This window comes from Alosa sapidissima, chromosome 12, assembly GCF_018492685.1.
Source record: "Alosa sapidissima isolate fAloSap1 chromosome 12, fAloSap1.pri, whole genome shotgun sequence".
Classification (NCBI taxonomy): Eukaryota; Metazoa; Chordata; class Actinopteri; order Clupeiformes; family Clupeidae; genus Alosa; species Alosa sapidissima.
The window spans coordinates 9,121,016-9,138,278 of NC_055968.1; the positions used below are offsets into that span (position 1 = coordinate 9,121,016).

Sequence of the window (17,263 nt, forward strand, 5' to 3'; positions counted from 1 at the left end):
CATTGCGTGTTAGCAGAGTGGATTATTGACCTATGTAAGAGGTCATTGCTGATAAGGATTTGTGAAGTCTTTACATAAATATAAGATCCAGACAATCACTATGCCATGGGACTTTTGCCTTATCTTTCTTAATCTACAGTTCAAAGAAAAGCAAACAGACTTACTAAACAAGATTGGAATGGAATGCCTCAAACTTTCCTTTTATTGGATGGTAATAGGTGTCACACTTCAGATTTTCTGTTCCAAAAACCGGACCTGAAGCATCCATTGTTCTCTGGCTATGATTTTCCCTCCCCTGGTGTGGAGGTCTCTGCGATTCTATTAGCTGTGAATTCTCTCATCACTTTATATCAACAACCCAGTAGAAGTGACCCCTAACCAACATTAGTGCAAACAGCAACGTGCAGAGCCAAGGCCTGCTAATATTGGCTACGATTCAAGTCTACTCTGTCTCAACACACAGCAACTTTGTTGACATCGACGGTGGGAATTCTCAGTTGATCTGATGTTGTAAGAGACTTGAGCATTGTACGGCCAAATTTATTTTCATTTAGCAGCTTTCCCAGGGAAGAGAAGTCACGTCTCTGTGTTTGGCTTGTAAGAAATTTGCATTGCTGAGAAACCGTGACTGCAGTCTGCTCTCACACCTCTCCCACTTTAGACAGAAATACAGTTGAGAAACTGACAGGTACAATCTGCCTCTCTGGCGAAAGGCTGTTAGTATTTGAGTTCTACAGCCACTACCATCAAATGACACCCAAATGGCGCACCCTTCCTTCTGCCTGAAGCAACATGTATGGTGTAGGAATCGGAATGAGACACTTTGGTTTCTGTTTACAGAGCCAAAATATTTTTGAGTGTGCACAGATACACACACAAACACACACACACACACACTGCTTCAACTTCAACTGGCAAGTGTACTTGCTGTTTTCGGTAAGTTTACTTGGTGTTTTCGTAGCACTGCTTATCCACCTGTGTTAGGAGAGGCCACTTCTGTGTTCTGGAGGCACCAGAGGCGGGGAGCAGGAAGTGGGCCGCGGAGCCTCCAGATGGGTTGCCGCAGGGCCGCGGCATGGCGAGGGGTGTGAGGGCCTTTTGATCAGGGCTATGAGATGTCCAGTGGGCTGGCCGCTGGGCAAAAAAAAAAAAAAAAGTCCTGAGATTTTTATCATTTGTGCGAGCCTGCATTCCAGAGTGATGGCTCTAAGTAAATATAGCATGGAGGTGGAGTAAGCAGACCATTCACTCTCTCTCTTCCTCTCTCTCTCTCCCAGCATGGTTTGGCTCTTGCAAAACAAGTGCTGTTATTCGAGAGAGCACATCATTCTGAGATACTAGCAAATGTCCAGAGGTCAAGAAACACTAAAGCTCTTGAGTATTAAATGCATAGTATAGTATATACTCTTTTGATCCCGTGAGGGAAATTTGGTCTCTGCATTTATCCCAATCCGTGAATTAGTGAAACACACTCAGCACACAGTGAACACACACTAATCCCGGCGCAGTGAGCTACCTGCAACAACAGCGGTGCTCGGGGAGCAGTGTTGGGTTAGGTGCCTTGCTCAACAAGTGTTGGGTTAGGTGCCTTGCTTTCTACTGGTCGGGGTTCGAACCGGCAACCCTCCGGTTACAAGTCCGAAGCGCTAACCAGTAGGCCACGGCTGACCCACTAAATGTCATAAATGACAATGACAAAGTATCTCTAAGCCACTCTTGTTTCCAGTCCATACAGAAGACACAGATCAGTGAAATGTTTTCCTGAAAGAGTCCATTTCCTGCTACTGAACAAACAGTGTGCCTCCTCATACGATCTAGAGTCGTGAGACGCCAATTATCTACAGGGACTAAGGGGACGACACAGTCCTTGCCGTTTTACTTTTTCTATCTCAACCATTCAGGTTTGTTCCTGCACAGTGTGTGATCTCATCTAATCTCATCTCGCTCTCTCTCTCTGAGGCTGAGGCCACAATGCTACATAACCCTTTGAACTGTTCAATTACACCACTGTCCCTCTATGTCCTCCTGTCAGCTGAGGTTAAGAGACCGATACTGGTCTAGACGCACTGAAGGGACAGAGACCCAGGCCTTATCGGTGCTCAGTATCCTTTGGTGGCGGACTACAGAGTGAGCTATATATCATCACACAGCTAGAGAGAGGACGATTTCCCCCTATTGTGTCTCTGCACATAAATCACCATTAAAAAGTTAAAAGTTAAACCCTTAACTATGAATCTCATAGTAGAATCTCAAGTAGTTGCTGTTGTTTCACAGAAATGATAAGGTGGAGGATAAATCTAGCTAGCGCTGGCAGGTGTGGAAGCATGTAAGCACCACCACCACTGCCTCATCTCTCCTAAGAGCAGCTTGCCATTGGGAAGTCCAGACGGATTCCCCTGCCCTTGCTCACTATGCAGCCAGTTGTTTTTGAACAAAAACAAGCAATGCCTGTGTTTACACCATGCTGCAGGGGTGGTGGTAAAGGGGCGACTGGACGGAATGTGTGGGGGCCGTCTCTGGGTCCCTGTCCAGAAGATGTCATCTTTACGCGCGACTGCATAGGTATGCCATTGTCGATGAGCTGGGACTGGGCAGTCTGGACACATGCCAGGTTCAATCCACAACCTATCATGGAATGCTGCACCTCACAGTGGACCTGGCAACCCCTTGAGCTGTGCAAACAGAGCGCCCCATGTCTCCTTATGGACGGCCTTTTTATCCCTGAGGCAGTCTGAACTTCGAAGGGGCAAATGCTCGAGAAATTTGTTCTGCGGTGTTAAACGAGGATACATATGCTCAACACAATTGTTTGCACGGTGCAGTTGGTTTTACATATACATTTAAAGTGGCACCATCCCTACAAAAAAGAAAGAAGAAAAAAAGAAAACAGTAGAAATTTACCAGATTATATAAACAATATATTTTTGTTAATGAATGGTTTGGGTAAATAATGTCTGGTTTAATGCAATTATGTGGCCTGAGTAACTGATGAAATAACTAGTCTTGATAACATCTATATTACATACACACACCAGACAGTCTATTACATATGTATTACATCATCATAATGGCACCAATCCTTAAATCAACAACATTTGGTGTATAAGTTATTAGTGTGACTCCTTAGTATATATAACGGTTTTAAACCGTTTTAAAGTCCCACAACATGAGCCTGAAAGTTTTTTATTATTATTAATTTAGTCAATCCCACACAGGAAAGAGCTCATTTCTATCATAACTTTGCAGGCTATAGCACACCACCATATGAACCCAGTTTTGCATTCACTGTCAAAGTTTTCCATACACTCTCACATGCGCGGCAGTATGGGGAGTAATGATTTGCTACGGCAGCACTGCAAGACCACATGCCTTTACAGTTTGGAGAGGACTTGGCAAGACAGACTGGCATGCTGATGCAAGCATGTGCAGCATGGTATGACGCACACACATGGACACCACTACAGCTTGGCGGAAAACCAACCCAGGAAGGTGGAATCTGAGGTAGCCACCTTACACTAGCGACAGTCAAGTGAATGAGTTAAGTGAGAACAAGACTTCCACAAACTCAAAACACACACACACACACACATACACACGCACACACGCACGCGCACACACACACACACACACACACACACACACACACACACAAACTGCCGTGGCCTGGCAGAAAAGGATTTCTCACATCAGTGCTACTGCAAACATGGCAGAGAAATGTCTTATAAGAAAAAAAAATCAAGTCATCTTACACTAGCAATGTTGGAGACCCATGCCATTTTATTTCAAGCAAATCCTGTGAGTTTTCGTTAACTGACATACACCTCTGGTTCTGCATTAATGTCACTATGACCTTAATGTGTGCTCTTCAAATACATGGGTAATGACTGAATTGGGCTTGATGGTGTTTTAAGCCCCCAACATCGTCTTCCAGGCAGCACTGCCACCGTTGACTTAAAGGCACCTAATACTAACCCTAACCCATGCCTAACCCTAGCGCCTTCCAGGCAGCGCTGCCTTGAACTCAAAGTTGGGGGCTTAAAACACCAAGAAACCTGAATTGATGTCCTGTTGAGTGCGTTGAGTTGTTTTTCTGTGTGCCCCTCGGCAATTCTGCAGGTGAGTGAGTGTGTGCTATACAGGTGGAAACAGCTCCACCCACAAGTGACCTTGAAAAGGCACTCAGTCATTGAAGTGTCTTGCAGACAATGCCACTATCACTGAATAGTACATTTGCTACCATTGGAATGACCTGCAAATCTGCAATAATGTATTTCATTAATGTTTGCAGTATCACTAGTAATCTAAGAGCCAGGGAAAGTCACAGTCGTGTTTCAAAATGACTGAAAGAAAGCAATTTTAATGAACAAATATTTTTACACGACAGCGCCATCTGTTTCGTCTGTTTGGATCTTACATGAGTCTGGTCCAAATAAAAACACGGTATCTTACAGGTTAAGAGATTAGTAAGAGCCATCATGATCGAGATTTACATGGAGAAACGTTGTGGTTGATATTTGTTTATGAAGAAGCCTAAAACAAAATCCCTTTCAAGAGAGTTCCATTATCAGCATCATAGTTGGCCCCACAAGGCTTCCGTTTTAACATTCCATATGTTATCTTAATGCAGAGGAAGTAGATTGGGAACCAAATAGCATTGTTTTTGTTTTTATTGTTGAAAGGGTCTATACGTCAATGTGTACTGTTTACCATGCCATAGCCTAGTATTGTGACGAAACAATTAGAATCTTAATGATTGCTATTGGGGGCGAATTATTTGAATGACATTAACCTGTTGAGGAGCAAATATGTGACATCTACTTTACGGGGCAGCCGTGGCCTACTGGTTAGCGCTTCGGACTTGTGACCGGAGGGTTGCCGGTTCGAACCCCGACCAGTAGAAAGCGGCTGAAGTGGCTTTGAGGCAGTGGTTTTCAAAGTGGCGGCTGGGGCCGCCAGGGGGGCCTCAGCAAATTGGAGGGAAAAATAAAAACAAGAAACAAATACATTTAAAATATACTATGAGGGTTGTTATACAATGCCATTATAATAATGTGACGCACATCTAAACAAATGTCCCATGATAATGACTGGGAATAATAGTAGAGTGATGGCTCTCATATAGCAGAAAGGCCAAAATAACATTTTTACACACTGTATGCTCCATCGCGATGTGGTTGTGGCTAAAATAATTATTAGGATTAGCTTAATGTATTTTTACATTTGCCGTAGTATTGTCGATGGGTTTAATTAATAAAACATCAAGGGGGTCCTTGGCCAGAACCTAGTGGTATTTGGGGGGCCTTGTCGTGGAAAAGTTTGGGAACCCCTGAGCTAAGGCACCTAACCCCTCACTGCTCCCCGAGCGCCGCTGTTGTTGCAGGCAGCTCACTGCGCCGGGATTGGTGTGTGCTTCACCTCACTGTGTGCCGAGTGTGTTTCACTAATTCACGGATTGGGATAAATGCAGAGACCAAATTTCCCTCAAGGGATCAAAAGAGTATACTTATACTTATACTTAGATGCAGATGGGCACCTGGGAGTACGATCACAAATATGTGATTAGAACGTTTTCGAAAAAGGTTCTATAACATAACAACGCAACAATTACCCTCAGGGACTTTTCGGCCATGAAACAATTTTAAGAACACTGGAACTATAGAATGTTCGCGTAGAATTCTAGAAGGAGCCAGGAAAATAATTCACTCTCTGGGGAACGGCATTGTCTTAAAGAATTCACTCCTCAACAGGTTAAAATCAGACAGAATGTTAAAAGTGATGTGAGCCCTCACCATGCGGTAGACTGTGACGCCTAGAATCCTTCATACGATTGTATTACGCAAACGCATGTCTGCTGGTGATTTGTCAAGCTTGGCCCTCCCTCTTTGTAGGTAACTTATTAAAAAGAGTTTGCAGGCGGAGTCGGGCACCGAATGGGATATATTGGGTAGATACAACAGGACGCACCGGGTACGACTCTGTCCTTTCAGGAAATTTTTGAGGACTTCAGTGTCAACCCTGTACATCAAGTCACCCAACAAAAAATCAACAATCGCTTAAAAGGGAAGTTTTAAAAAGAAACAAATCCAATATGCCGGCGGCCAACAAAGATACTGAAGGTGGATGGAGGAGCTTTGTCTGGAATTCTGAAAAGAAGGAATTTTTGGGACGTACAGGAAGCAGTTGGTGTAAGCACACTTTTTTCAATTTCTGGATATATTTTGTAAAGTCGTGTCAACGTGGTTGAGTGAGTAGCCCTTACGCAGCGCCGGCTGCACAGAGACCATGCATTACGCACACCATTTCCTGACTTCGAGAAAATAGCAGCACCTGTTTGATCATACACGTTTGGTCTTGACTTCGTTTTCTTGATACAAATCCTTAGAAAGGCATTTTGTCGACAAATCTGACAAAAGCATTTTATCGATGATCTAACATGTACATCCCCTTTCCTGTGCGCTCACTTGTTGGATGGCAACTAAGCCCAGTCAACAAGTAGACAAATGTAGCCTAATTGGTATGTCTATAGACGTTCAAATTAAGTATTTATGTTTGAATTAAGAGAAGGTTAGATTGGGGAAATGATAGTCGTGATCGTACACTATTCACGCACAGGCCGGCATCAAAAAGCAAGCTTTGATGGGTGTCCTTTGAGAAAGAGGTCATTTTGAAGGACGTAATTGGGATTCTATGACTGTAGGCAACAGGAAATTGTATTAACGTTACCACTAACCACGCCGCCAAATAGGCGAACTAGTCTTTTATTTTAGATACATTATTCATTTTACACGCTACTCATTGTAAGATTAAGACATCACTCTAGCCATTTCTTTGCCTTGTTCTCTAAAACAAGACATTACGAAGGCTCATGTCTAAAGCACCACAATGTTATTAGCCTACAGCGTCTTCTCTATGTTTTTATAATAGGCCTACGAATTAGTGGGGTACATGAGGAGATTATTTTATTTCTAATAGGCTATTTTCATTTGGATATATATATATATTTGATGTGAAGCTGTAGCCTACTGGTAATGTAGTCGATAATGGCCATAGATTAACAACATACAGTGAATCACCTTCCTGTTTCCATGTGCCGCCGCAATATTTCTCTTTCCATGGCAGTTAGGCTTCCCTTACGTTTGCCGGCATTTTGCATTTGCAAGGACTGAGGCCTTGTGACACTTTATCAGTTTTCACCGTGCGTTTTTATCTTATAAGTGAGGGCAAATCGGACTCAGATGACCCGAAGACTATGCTGTAGTTACTCACGTGCTTTGTCGTCAAGGCCTAGGCCTAGCTACTTATCCACAAAGTTTTTCACTCAACTTCCCGACAATATATTCTTACATTTACGTCATTATCTGCATCTTATTGTCCTGGAAAAGCCCCTGTGTCTCCAAGGCGACGTGAACACCCGGGGCTGGCATAGCCGTTTATTTTCCCCCACACAGCTTTGATATAATATCGGTGACATGAGGAATGTCATGTGTTATAGCCTACCGCGGAAGGGGAAAAAAGATAGGTAGGCCTAATAGTGTGTATGATCTTAGATGGTGAATTTTATGTCGGAGAACAACTTTTGTCTGTTTTCGTGAATAGCGAAAGTTGGACAAAACCTATACTCCACGTTCCTGGTAGTTGTTACACTGTAACAGAGTAGGCTAGTTAGCGAATTAGTAATTGTTTCCGTCATGCGATGAATTGCAACTTTCACTAGGCTACGCAACTCGATCAGACATTTACGAGCGTTGTTGGAATCATACAGATGTGTTTGCACTTTATGTCCTCTGTAGGCTACGTTGTCGTTAATAGACTCGGAGTAAACAGTAGGATACTTCTTAACTTCACCCGCCATTCAATGTTGAAGGCTATGTTAAAACATGCTGCCATTTACTACAAGTTTGACTTTCAGTGTCAGTCGAGTTGAGAGAAAACCTGTAGTCGCTGGCATTATATAATGGGGGAGGGTCTGTACCATGCATGAAAGGGAAGTGAAAGGCACCAAGAAGCATCTAGCCAGCGCGTTTGATTAGCCAATAGCAACGCTGGGATTTTTCACTCTTTTTTTTTAATTGTTGGTGTCAGTAGGCCTACTGGAGCTGACGCTTGGTAGTTTATGCCTCAGACAGATTATGTAGTGTCTATTTGCCTTCTGTAGTTTGTTTTAGTTTGTGAGCTGATCATCAAGAAGCCTGGATGTAATGTTCAGTGTTTGTATATGATTTTGTGAGTGTATTTTGTGGATTGTAGTCGTGACTACCAAGAAGACTTTTCATTATTGTTTACCTGGAGATAAGTAGGCTATTTCATCCTCTTAATGCCCAGTCTGCATTGGCATGTTAATCCATTGTGTATTCTAACAATGAGGGGTAAAATGTGTTTCCTGGAGATTTGAAGGCCACTGTAGCCTATGTAATTGCCAACATTTTGGACAGTGTTGTGCAAGCTCCCCAAAGATCTGAATTACTAGTTGTACCAGTTAGCTTGTCTATGTGAGAAAGGGGGATGGGGTGGCTGGATGTAGTCTGTCTGAGAAACCCTCCAAGAAAAGGCAGAGTGGGGACCGAGTTGCTGACTGGAATCTATTGACCTACAAAAAACGTGTTTTTATTCACGCCTGTTAATTGTCCTGTTGAATCTGTTGAAGATGATTATGAAGAAGTTAAGCCAGGTTAGTCTTTCGAGACTTAGTGGTTTTTGTGGTGAAACAATCGTATGTTCGTCTGACTAACTGAAAGGAAAGAGTGACAGATTAAACAAGATATGTTGTTTTGCCTCGTGTAGATTTAAATCAGAATACAATCAGACTTAGTTAGTCTACACTAATGACAATGTATTAGAAGGTTACTACATATCTTCATATGTTTGAAAACAGTGAAAACTTTTTGATGTTGATAAAGAAACCTATAAGTCCAGTGTAAACAAATAGGCCTAGTATGTGAATACACCCACATAATTAATAATGGAATATATTATATATAGGCCTATATTGAGGATTCTGGCCTACGTCACTATTCCTTATTGTTCCCATAACAACCAGAATAGAGATATTAACGCCGCCATTTTGGGAGTCAAGAGTCTAATAGCAATACACCTGCAAATGAATCCAAGTTAACCTAACAGTAACTTTCAAGAAGTCCTTAGAAAACATGACTTGATGGCTTGACAGTGTTTGTGAGTTAATGTAATAACTATACGAGCTAGTATATATAAGATTGTATTCCCAACAGTTGTTTAATGGTTGAGACAACCTTGTGTTATCTCTGCTCAGATAAAAGTGAAAATTGAGTGTCCTCCCTTGGAATTACATCTCAGATATAAGATTGTTCAAGAATGGATTTAGTGTGGAGCTGTGTCCAATTCATTCATAGTGAGATGCTATCTGCCATATTCCAACCAAGTTAAAGCTTGTTTTTACAGCTTATGAGACCACATTCCTTAAAATTTATGAGATCATATTCAATGAATCTTTCTCAATCTCATTCTTGTGCAAGTTTTGTCTTTAACGCCACTGCCTATTTTTACTAATTTTACTTTCTTCCTTTTACAGTTAAAATTTTTATCTTCTATGTGGTGTTCTATGGATGCTTGGCTGGAATCTTCATCGGCACTATTCAGGCCATGCTGCTCACCCTTAGTGACTACAAGCCCACGTACCAGGACAGAGTCGCACCCCCAGGTGAGTGCATGCCTTTAGCTGTGTTCTTTTCTACCCATATGCCATATCTACTTAAATGCCAAGGCCATTATGATATTGACAGGTGTATGAGGTTTGTTTTTGTTATGCTAAGCTGGGGGTATTAGCATATTGGAATACAATATGTCAAGCTACTCCTGTTACTTAATACCTGAAGCAATTAGCCTATATAAACTAAATGTATGAATAATGTTTGGGCACATTTTGACATTTGTTTTGACCATCTTTGACCTCTGACATGTGACCTCTGTAATGATATTAATCATTAGTGAAAAGAAAAAAAACATACTTGAATTGTGAATTATGACTGGTTTTATTATTGAGGTTTGAGGAAAGAGTTGCCTTTGCTGAGTTTGTCATGTCATACAGATCGAGACAGCTCTCTCTTATGTGTCTGAAGGTCTGTATGACCTCTCTCAGATTCAGCCATTTTGTCCTTCATTGTTCCTTTACCCACGCTGCTTCTCCCCTGGGGGAGGGAGGTGATGTTTTCAGTAATTATCATCATAATGCTGTTGAACTGTTACAGGAGCTAACACAAAACAGTCAAACTGAGCCCACAATTGTAAAACATGAGATGGACTGCTTCAAATCTGAACTAGGAAAAAAAGTGTACACCTTTTGGCCTCAAACAACATACACTGAGAAACAGTATGGCTGTGTAGTTTGGCTCTTGTGCTTTGCGTGCTTGAGCTTCGTGCTCTGAGGAAGTTTGGTCTCTGTTGCCTGGCATCCGTGTCAAGGCTCAGCCCTCCTCCTCAGAGTGTGCCAATGAATGTTTGCACAGTGCACACAGCTGCTTTGCCGTTATACTTAGTCGTATTTCTGAAGAGCTGGCTGAGACCAAAGCCACCGGTTCTTCTTGCCAGGGGGCGAGTGGCAAGCTATGAGTGGCCATTTCTTCTTTGAGAGGCAGTTTGAACAGGCCAGGGGCAAGGGTGAGGAAGTGACACAAGCTAAAAGAGCGGTCTAGGGCCTCCATTGGCGGCATTGATAAAGGAAGGAGGTGGACGACACGCTCACTGCACTCAAGCCCCGCCTTCTCTTTTAAGGGCCAAAAGTTTCCATTGTGAGAGAGCAGCACGTGAGCCGGAGTTGGTGAAGGTGTAGAGGGGTGGGGGTGGGGGCAGTTGGAGGGAGAACAGGGGAGGTTGGACTGGCTCAGAGACTTTTACAAGCTCTGTCTGAAAGTAGGAGAGCCAAAGCCAGCGCTGGTCTTTCACCTACTAACAGCACTGGGATGGTACAGATCCTCCTGTGTTTCCTGCCACATTTTTAGGACAAAATAAGCGTCTGCCGTAAAAAAACCCCACAGTGCTCGTTTTTTAGGACGCCTTGCTATTAAACTCTGCACATGCGCAAGGAGTGTGTAGTGGAGGAAAGCGGCTGTGAGAGAGGAGAAAAAGAGAGAGTGAGCGAGAGAGAGAAAGAAAGGGCGCCTTTTGAAAACAATACAGGGTTCCTCCCACTCAAGCTCCTCTTCTCACTCTGGCAATGCCACGCCTAGCTCTGGCCTCGTGTGGGACTTATGTGGAAAATTACTGCCAAGCTTAGAGCACAAGGCTCATCTGAGCCTTGTGTGTGTGTGTGTGTGTGTGTTTGTGTGTTTGAGAAAGACAGAGATAGAGATGGAGAGAGTACGTAACTACGGACAGACTTGTTGCTAACACTTCATTCATTGTGCATAATAATGTTTACAGAGAGCACAGGCTCGTTTTTGTCTTGTGTAAAGTGGCCATGTACTGAGACACTCTATGGAGCTACGGAGAGAGTTTATATGAGTTACTGACTTGGGTCCATTTTACTCAGGTTATGAATCATGTGTTTCGTGGTATAAACAGTTAAACAGGTGTGTGTAATGTTATCACCGAGTTTGAAATACCTAAGACCTAAATCCCTCTAACTGGCTATGTAGCAAAGTAGAGAGGAGCAAAACAGCAACTCTCTTCTTGGCTTCACAATGTTGAAGCTCACTCAGCATGACCCTGATAATGATTTGCAGTGTCTCCCAGTGCAAGGACTCTTGTTTTGTCAGACTTTAACATTAAGCTCTTTGGTATGTTTTTAGGGTTGTCACACACCCCACGTTCTGTCAAAGGAGAAATCTTCTTTTCCATGAATGACCCAAAGTCGTACGAAAAAATTGTCACTGCAATGGATGAGCTGCTGAAAAAATACAATGCTGACGCCCAGGAGGACATGGTGAAATATGAGGACTGTGGCAGTAAGTAAAGTACTACTACTGCACAAATTTCACTTACATACATTGCTGCAAACTCTATAAGATAAAAAGATATACTTTCCCCTACATCTTCTGGCAGTTTCATGTGTGTGTCACTTATGCGAATAATGTGCAATCTGTTTACTGAGTATTTCATTGTCTGTCATTCATTCATTTGTTTTTCTTTCTTTTAATTCTTTCCCCTACCTTCCCCTTTTCTCTTTATTTTTGTTTTCAATTAAAGTCTATGTCAAAGCCAATTAAATGTCCAGTGTTGAAAGTGTTCTCCTCTCAGTCTTATGAAGAGGAGTAAGCAGAGTTACAACTGAAACTATGCAACAGGGGTTCACTTAAAGTCTGTATAAGCTAACTAATTCAGCAGTAAACAGACAACTTACTTAGTAACAACATGCTTACGGTAGTTACTAAGATAAAGCTATTGGAAAAGGCACAAAAGGCACATTCCCACTACAGAAACTCATAGGACAAGTGGTATGAAATATACAGCGACAGCCCACTGCTGGGCCCTTTTGGCTGCTGCTTTGCCATTTTTGCTGGTTGCTTTGCCACTGTATTGCAGGAATCACTAGGCTTATGTGTAGACTAATCATTTTGCTTGCTAATTGTGACGCCAATTCACGCCAAGTATGACCAACTAATGCAGCACCAACATTAGGTCATTAAAGCATTTCTTGATAGAGTTAAATAGTTAAATTAACAGTAGACTTTGGATATATAGTTGCTAGCACACTTGTTAAATGGCTTCTTGGCAGTTGTAATTACTTGATATAAGAGCACTACTGAAGATTAATTAAGGTCTATATTTCAGCTGTTTTGTTTGTATGACAGTTACCTCAACAAGCTAGCTATGTAGGCTATTGTTTCTTGTTTCTGTATTCACTGCATAGCCAGGTGAAAATGTATGTAACCTCAGTGGTTTTCATGGCTCTTGTTGACTTGTACTGCTGTTATGTTTAATCATTGAGCGTCAGTCCTCACTGCAAGTCTAACCAAGCAGTTTTAGGGCCCCAGAAAAGAGCCTGCCCTGGAGTAGCTAGGCCTACTTATTTCTCCTCCAAAGAGGCCCTGATGTGGAAACACAAACATTTTGGCCATTCTAAAACGACTCCCTTTACATCTGTTGTGGAAAACAACCAAAGTTTTATCGAAAGGGAACATTATCTATTCTGTAGGTGTCAGCACTACTCTTGTTGCTGTTTGGATTCCTGGGCATCATAGCCATATGATGAAGGCGTAGGCCTAATACTGGTGTGTAGCTTGCACAGTTATGGCATCCATTCCATTGTCAGCTATAGTGCAGGGTTACAGTGGAATCATTTGTAGAGATGTGTCCAAACTATATGGTGTTTTAGCAGCCAGTTGAATGTGACTCAGTTGACTCGGTTATATTTGTAAGCTGAAATAATCTATATTAAGGTGTAGAATAGAGAGACTCTACTGCTTTACTTCAGAAACTGGCTTGCTTCTTTCTTTCTGTCTTTGTTTCAACCATACACTTATGCCAGTTACAAGTGAGCATATTGTGATCCAACCTCACTGATGGACAATCTCCTGTTGTCTCTAGCTGATCCAGCGGATTATAGGAACCGCGGAGAGCTGGACGGAGAGGGAGGACTCAGGAAAGCTTGCCGCTACCAAAGAGATTGGCTAGGCAGCTGTTCAGGAGCCGATGGCCATTATGGCTTCAAGGAGGGCAAGCCCTGCATCATCGTCAAGCTCAACCGCATCGTCAACTTCAGACCCAAGGTGAGCAAACGGGCATCCTCATGTCATTCTCATGTCAGGTCTTTAAAGCCACAGGGTGCGATTCTAATCCAGACAGACAGACTGCTCAGCCTTCTGTTCATTGTGATGGCTGTTCGCATAATATTATGGTCCTGGCTTTGTAAATGGGAAATGAACACAGTGGATCAGGTGCAAACCATAAACAGCTCATGAACTGAAAAAGCAACAGCGTTGCATCAGAATCACAGCTGACTGAACCTTTAAGTTTGTATGTGATAAAGAACTAGCTGTGTGAAGACTGACCGAAATGTTTTCTTTCAGCCACCAAAGACCAATACGACCCTACCATTAGAAGCTCAGGCCAACTTCCAGAGTTTTGTGCTGCCCATGTACTGCACCAACAAGGTAAGACCATCAGAAGGCATGCCGGATCACTGGCAACACTGTATATTAAGTATATTCTACAGAGTAAGCAATAACATATGGTGTTTTTTAAAATGAATTAACAGTGGTGCCAGATGTAAAGACATGCATGGCCCACTTTCTGTATTTGTTTCCCTTAGTAGGCTTTTTAATTAACAGCAACGTAACAACATTAACAATTTTTTTTTTTTTTTACAACTTTGGCATCAACTGCAACTGCTTTATTGAAGAAGTTGTCCTCATAGAAATAGAATCAGAATTAGATCATCACACAATTTTAGAATCTGGTTGTTAACAACCCTGTGTTCTTCCACCAGAGAGAGGAGGACAAGAACAAGATCTCAGGGATTGAGTACTTTGGCTTCAAGGGAGGCTTCCCCCTGCAGTACTACCCTTACTATGGCAAGCTGCTGCACCCCCAGTACCTTCAGCCACTGGTGGCCGTCAAGTTCAACAACCTCACCTTTGACGAAGACCTGCGCGTTGAGTGCAAAGTATTTGGAGACAACATTGACTACAGTGAGAAAGACCGCTATCAGGGACGCTTTGAATTCAAATTCAATGTCAAATCATCATGACCTCAGCTATGAAAATAGCGCTATTATCTGCCCATTTCAACACATACTGAATTAGAAAAAAAATGAAAATAAAAACTGAATAAAAAAAAAAAAAACACGACTAGTCTTGAACAAACTCTCATAACCTATGGGACCTACACTTAATCTGTATGCTTTACACTAGCTTTTCTGCATATGTCTAGGGTTAGAATGTAAATTACAGGAAGCGATAGCAGGTAGCAATAGCAACTTATTTATTCTACTGTAAATGAAATATTCCTTGAGCCATGGGACATCTTCATTTATTACTGTAAATTATGATTCCACTACTGACGTAGCGAGCAGTGTTTCTGTCTCATAAGTATTTCTGCCTAGTGTGGTTTCTATATATTTTGGAGTGTGCTGTGCAGTAATCGCATACAGTGGTCCTTTCCAAGCCATGTTGTAATTTTCTGTCGTCTTATGTGAGTAAGCTTTAGTGGTCCAAGGTGTGTGTGCGTCTATGTGTGCGCGTTACTCTGTATGTTAGTCCGTGTGTTTTTATGTGAGTTCAGAAGTCATTGTATGTGTGTCTGTGTGTTTGTGTGTGTGAGTGTGACAGAGATAGAGAGAAGGGAGGAGAGTGAGTGTGTGTGTGTGTGTGTGTGTGTGAAAGACTGAGATAAAGAGAAAGTGTGTGTACTTTACTAACTGAAAATACTGGCATTGTACGCCCTAGTCTCTTCAGAGTGTGTGGGTGTGTGAAGGGCTGCGCTCGGTGGAATCCTTCAGTCTCTCTGTCTTTTTCAGTTGATTTTTGGGAAATTTTTATTTTTGTCACATTTTTTCTCCTTTCTTTTTCTTTTGATCATCTTGCAATGGGTTATGTGTTGATTACATTTCTGTTGAATTCTTTTACTTCCTTTAACTTTAGAGTGTAAGTTAGTGTGTGTTTAGCCTGAATGTTTGTCACCTTAGCGGCAACAGTGGCAACTCAGAGCTTTCAAAAAATTTTTTTTTTTTTGTTGCTGGAGACATCACAATGTGGTGTAACTTTCTAATGAATGTTTTAGCCATTTTCATGGTGGAAAAGTTTTATATTTATGCAGTTGTACAATTTTTTTCTGCAGGAAAAAAGTGTAATGTATGAATCCAAATACCAAAGTCAGTGGTCAAACATAAAAAATTCATCAGACGCGATGCAGTACCCCCTTGTAATAGGATGTTTTGTCGGTGTTTGAAGTGAAGTCAATGTTGAACATCAGAACATCTGTCGAGAGTCCAACTACTCTTGGCATTTTATTTAATCTGAGAAAGACCTAAACAAATAAATGGACAATACTTTGTCAGACTCAATTTTTGTTTTTATTTACATAGCTTTTACAAACAAACAAACAATCATCCATCTAAAATCTTGAAGAAATATTGTACCTGTAGAACACAAGAGAAACTATTGTTAGACTCTCAGTTCAAAATCTGAAACATTTTCTAAAGATGGACATTTAGACCATTGTGATGTTCAAATAAACACGTACCCATAATTTACCATAAATATTCCATCTGTTTTGTTATTTTCATGAACTGTGTGAACAATCAGGCCTGCCAACTGTCACAATGACAAATCACATGTGTATTTGTGAGTATGACACTGAGTGTGTGTGTGTGTGTGTGTGTCCACTGAGGCTGCGGTCCTTGGAATGTGGCAGCTCAGCCGGTCACTTGGCAAATGATTAACAAGGAGCCGTTTGTCTGTCGGCTGCTCAACAGATCAGGAGCTTGAAACAATGACGTCCAATGGGTCGAAACAATGTTTCCCTCTCTCTCTCGCTCTGTCTAAAGCAACCTTGCTGTCCACTGTTCACTGCCCTCCCCCTGAAGCTGGGCGATGTGGACCAGCCTCCACCTACTAGGCCGGGTCATGAGACCCAGGAAGCCGATGGAGCTGCAGCTCTGCTTTCAGCTGGCCTTTTCTGCCTGGACTCACAAGAGAAGCCAGTCATTTGTGAAGGCGAACTCTGAATGCCTCCAAAGTGACTCCTTGAACTGACTCCATTGAAAGGCTATAAAGTATGGTGTTTGCCTATATGTGTGTGCATGAGTGTGTGTGTGTGTGTGTATGTGTATGTGTATGTGTGCGTTGCTTTCTCTAGTTTAATGAATGAAGCATGGGTGTGAATTGGGACATGTTCTTACCTCCAAGACACTGTCCTCAGGCAAGTCTGTGCAGTGGACAGCGTTCTGAACTTTGTTCTTGCCGTACAACGCTCTTAAAGTACTGGGTCGGAGGTGTCGAGCGATCTCCTGTGAAAGCAAAGCAAGACCAGGCCAGCCATGTCAAAGGTTGGGATGTCAGAAGTGTGGGTGTGACAACTTTAACAAATGACTGGAGGGAGGACACACACATCCTCAAACATTACTTGTTGGGTGCAGACAAAGTAAACCTTGCACATCAACAGCTCCTGTTAATACTTTATGTGTGTGTCGTTTCGAGCAAACTGCTGCTTCTTTTGCTTTAACAAATGGAAAGGAAAGATTCTTGTCTCTCATTCAGTAAAAAGGGAGCCAAACACACCCAGCGAGCCAAAAGGGAGCCAAACACACCCAGCGAGCCAAAAGGGAGCCAAACACACCCAGCGAACCAGA

The 17,263-nt window shown here is 42.2% G+C and overlaps 2 protein-coding genes across 5 annotated transcripts in view; one reads left to right on the plus strand and one right to left on the minus strand.

The window, feature by feature from the left end:
* Positions 1 to 5,899: 5,899 nt before the first annotated feature.
* Positions 5,900 to 15,964, plus strand: atp1b1a (ATPase Na+/K+ transporting subunit beta 1a). Of its 2 annotated transcripts, none has more exons than XM_042111735.1 (6): positions 5,900 to 6,185; positions 9,548 to 9,676; positions 11,763 to 11,918; positions 13,501 to 13,682; positions 13,983 to 14,066; positions 14,402 to 15,964. In XM_042111735.1, the coding sequence occupies exons 1-6, from the start codon at positions 6,089 to 6,091 to the stop codon at positions 14,660 to 14,662; spliced, it is 909 nt and encodes a 302-aa protein (XP_041967669.1). In that variant the 5' UTR covers positions 5,900 to 6,088; the 3' UTR covers positions 14,663 to 15,964. The 2 variants fall into 2 exon arrangements, with proteins under 2 accessions (XP_041967669.1, XP_041967671.1); XM_042111737.1 differs by lacking the exon at positions 5,900 to 6,185 and adding an exon at positions 7,384 to 7,519.
* A 2-nt stretch (positions 15,965 to 15,966) lies between these two features.
* The window catches only part of nme7 (NME/NM23 family member 7), a 35,086-nt gene continuing 33,789 nt past the window's right edge, over positions 15,967 to 17,263 (minus strand). For all 3 annotated transcript variants that reach the window (XM_042111727.1, XM_042111728.1, XM_042111726.1), the window contains 2 exons: positions 16,814 to 16,921; positions 15,967 to 16,051 (listed from right to left, as the gene is read on the minus strand). In XM_042111727.1, coding sequence (XP_041967661.1) covers positions 16,019 to 16,051; positions 16,814 to 16,921 — 141 coding nt within the window. In that variant the 3' untranslated portion in view covers positions 15,967 to 16,018. The remainder of the gene's footprint in view (positions 16,052 to 16,813; positions 16,922 to 17,263) is intronic.

Coding starts and splice junctions, on each gene's coding strand:
- atp1b1a (XM_042111735.1), top strand. CDS start 6,089: ATGCCGGCGGCCAACAAAGATACTGAAGGTGGATGGAGGAGCTTTGTC. Junction 6,186..9,547: donor ACGTACAGGAAGCAGTTGGT/GTAAGCACACTT, acceptor TTCCTTTTACAG/TTAAAATTTTTATCTTCTAT. Junction 14,067..14,401: donor CCATGTACTGCACCAACAAG/GTAAGACCATCA, acceptor TTCTTCCACCAG/AGAGAGGAGGACAAGAACAA.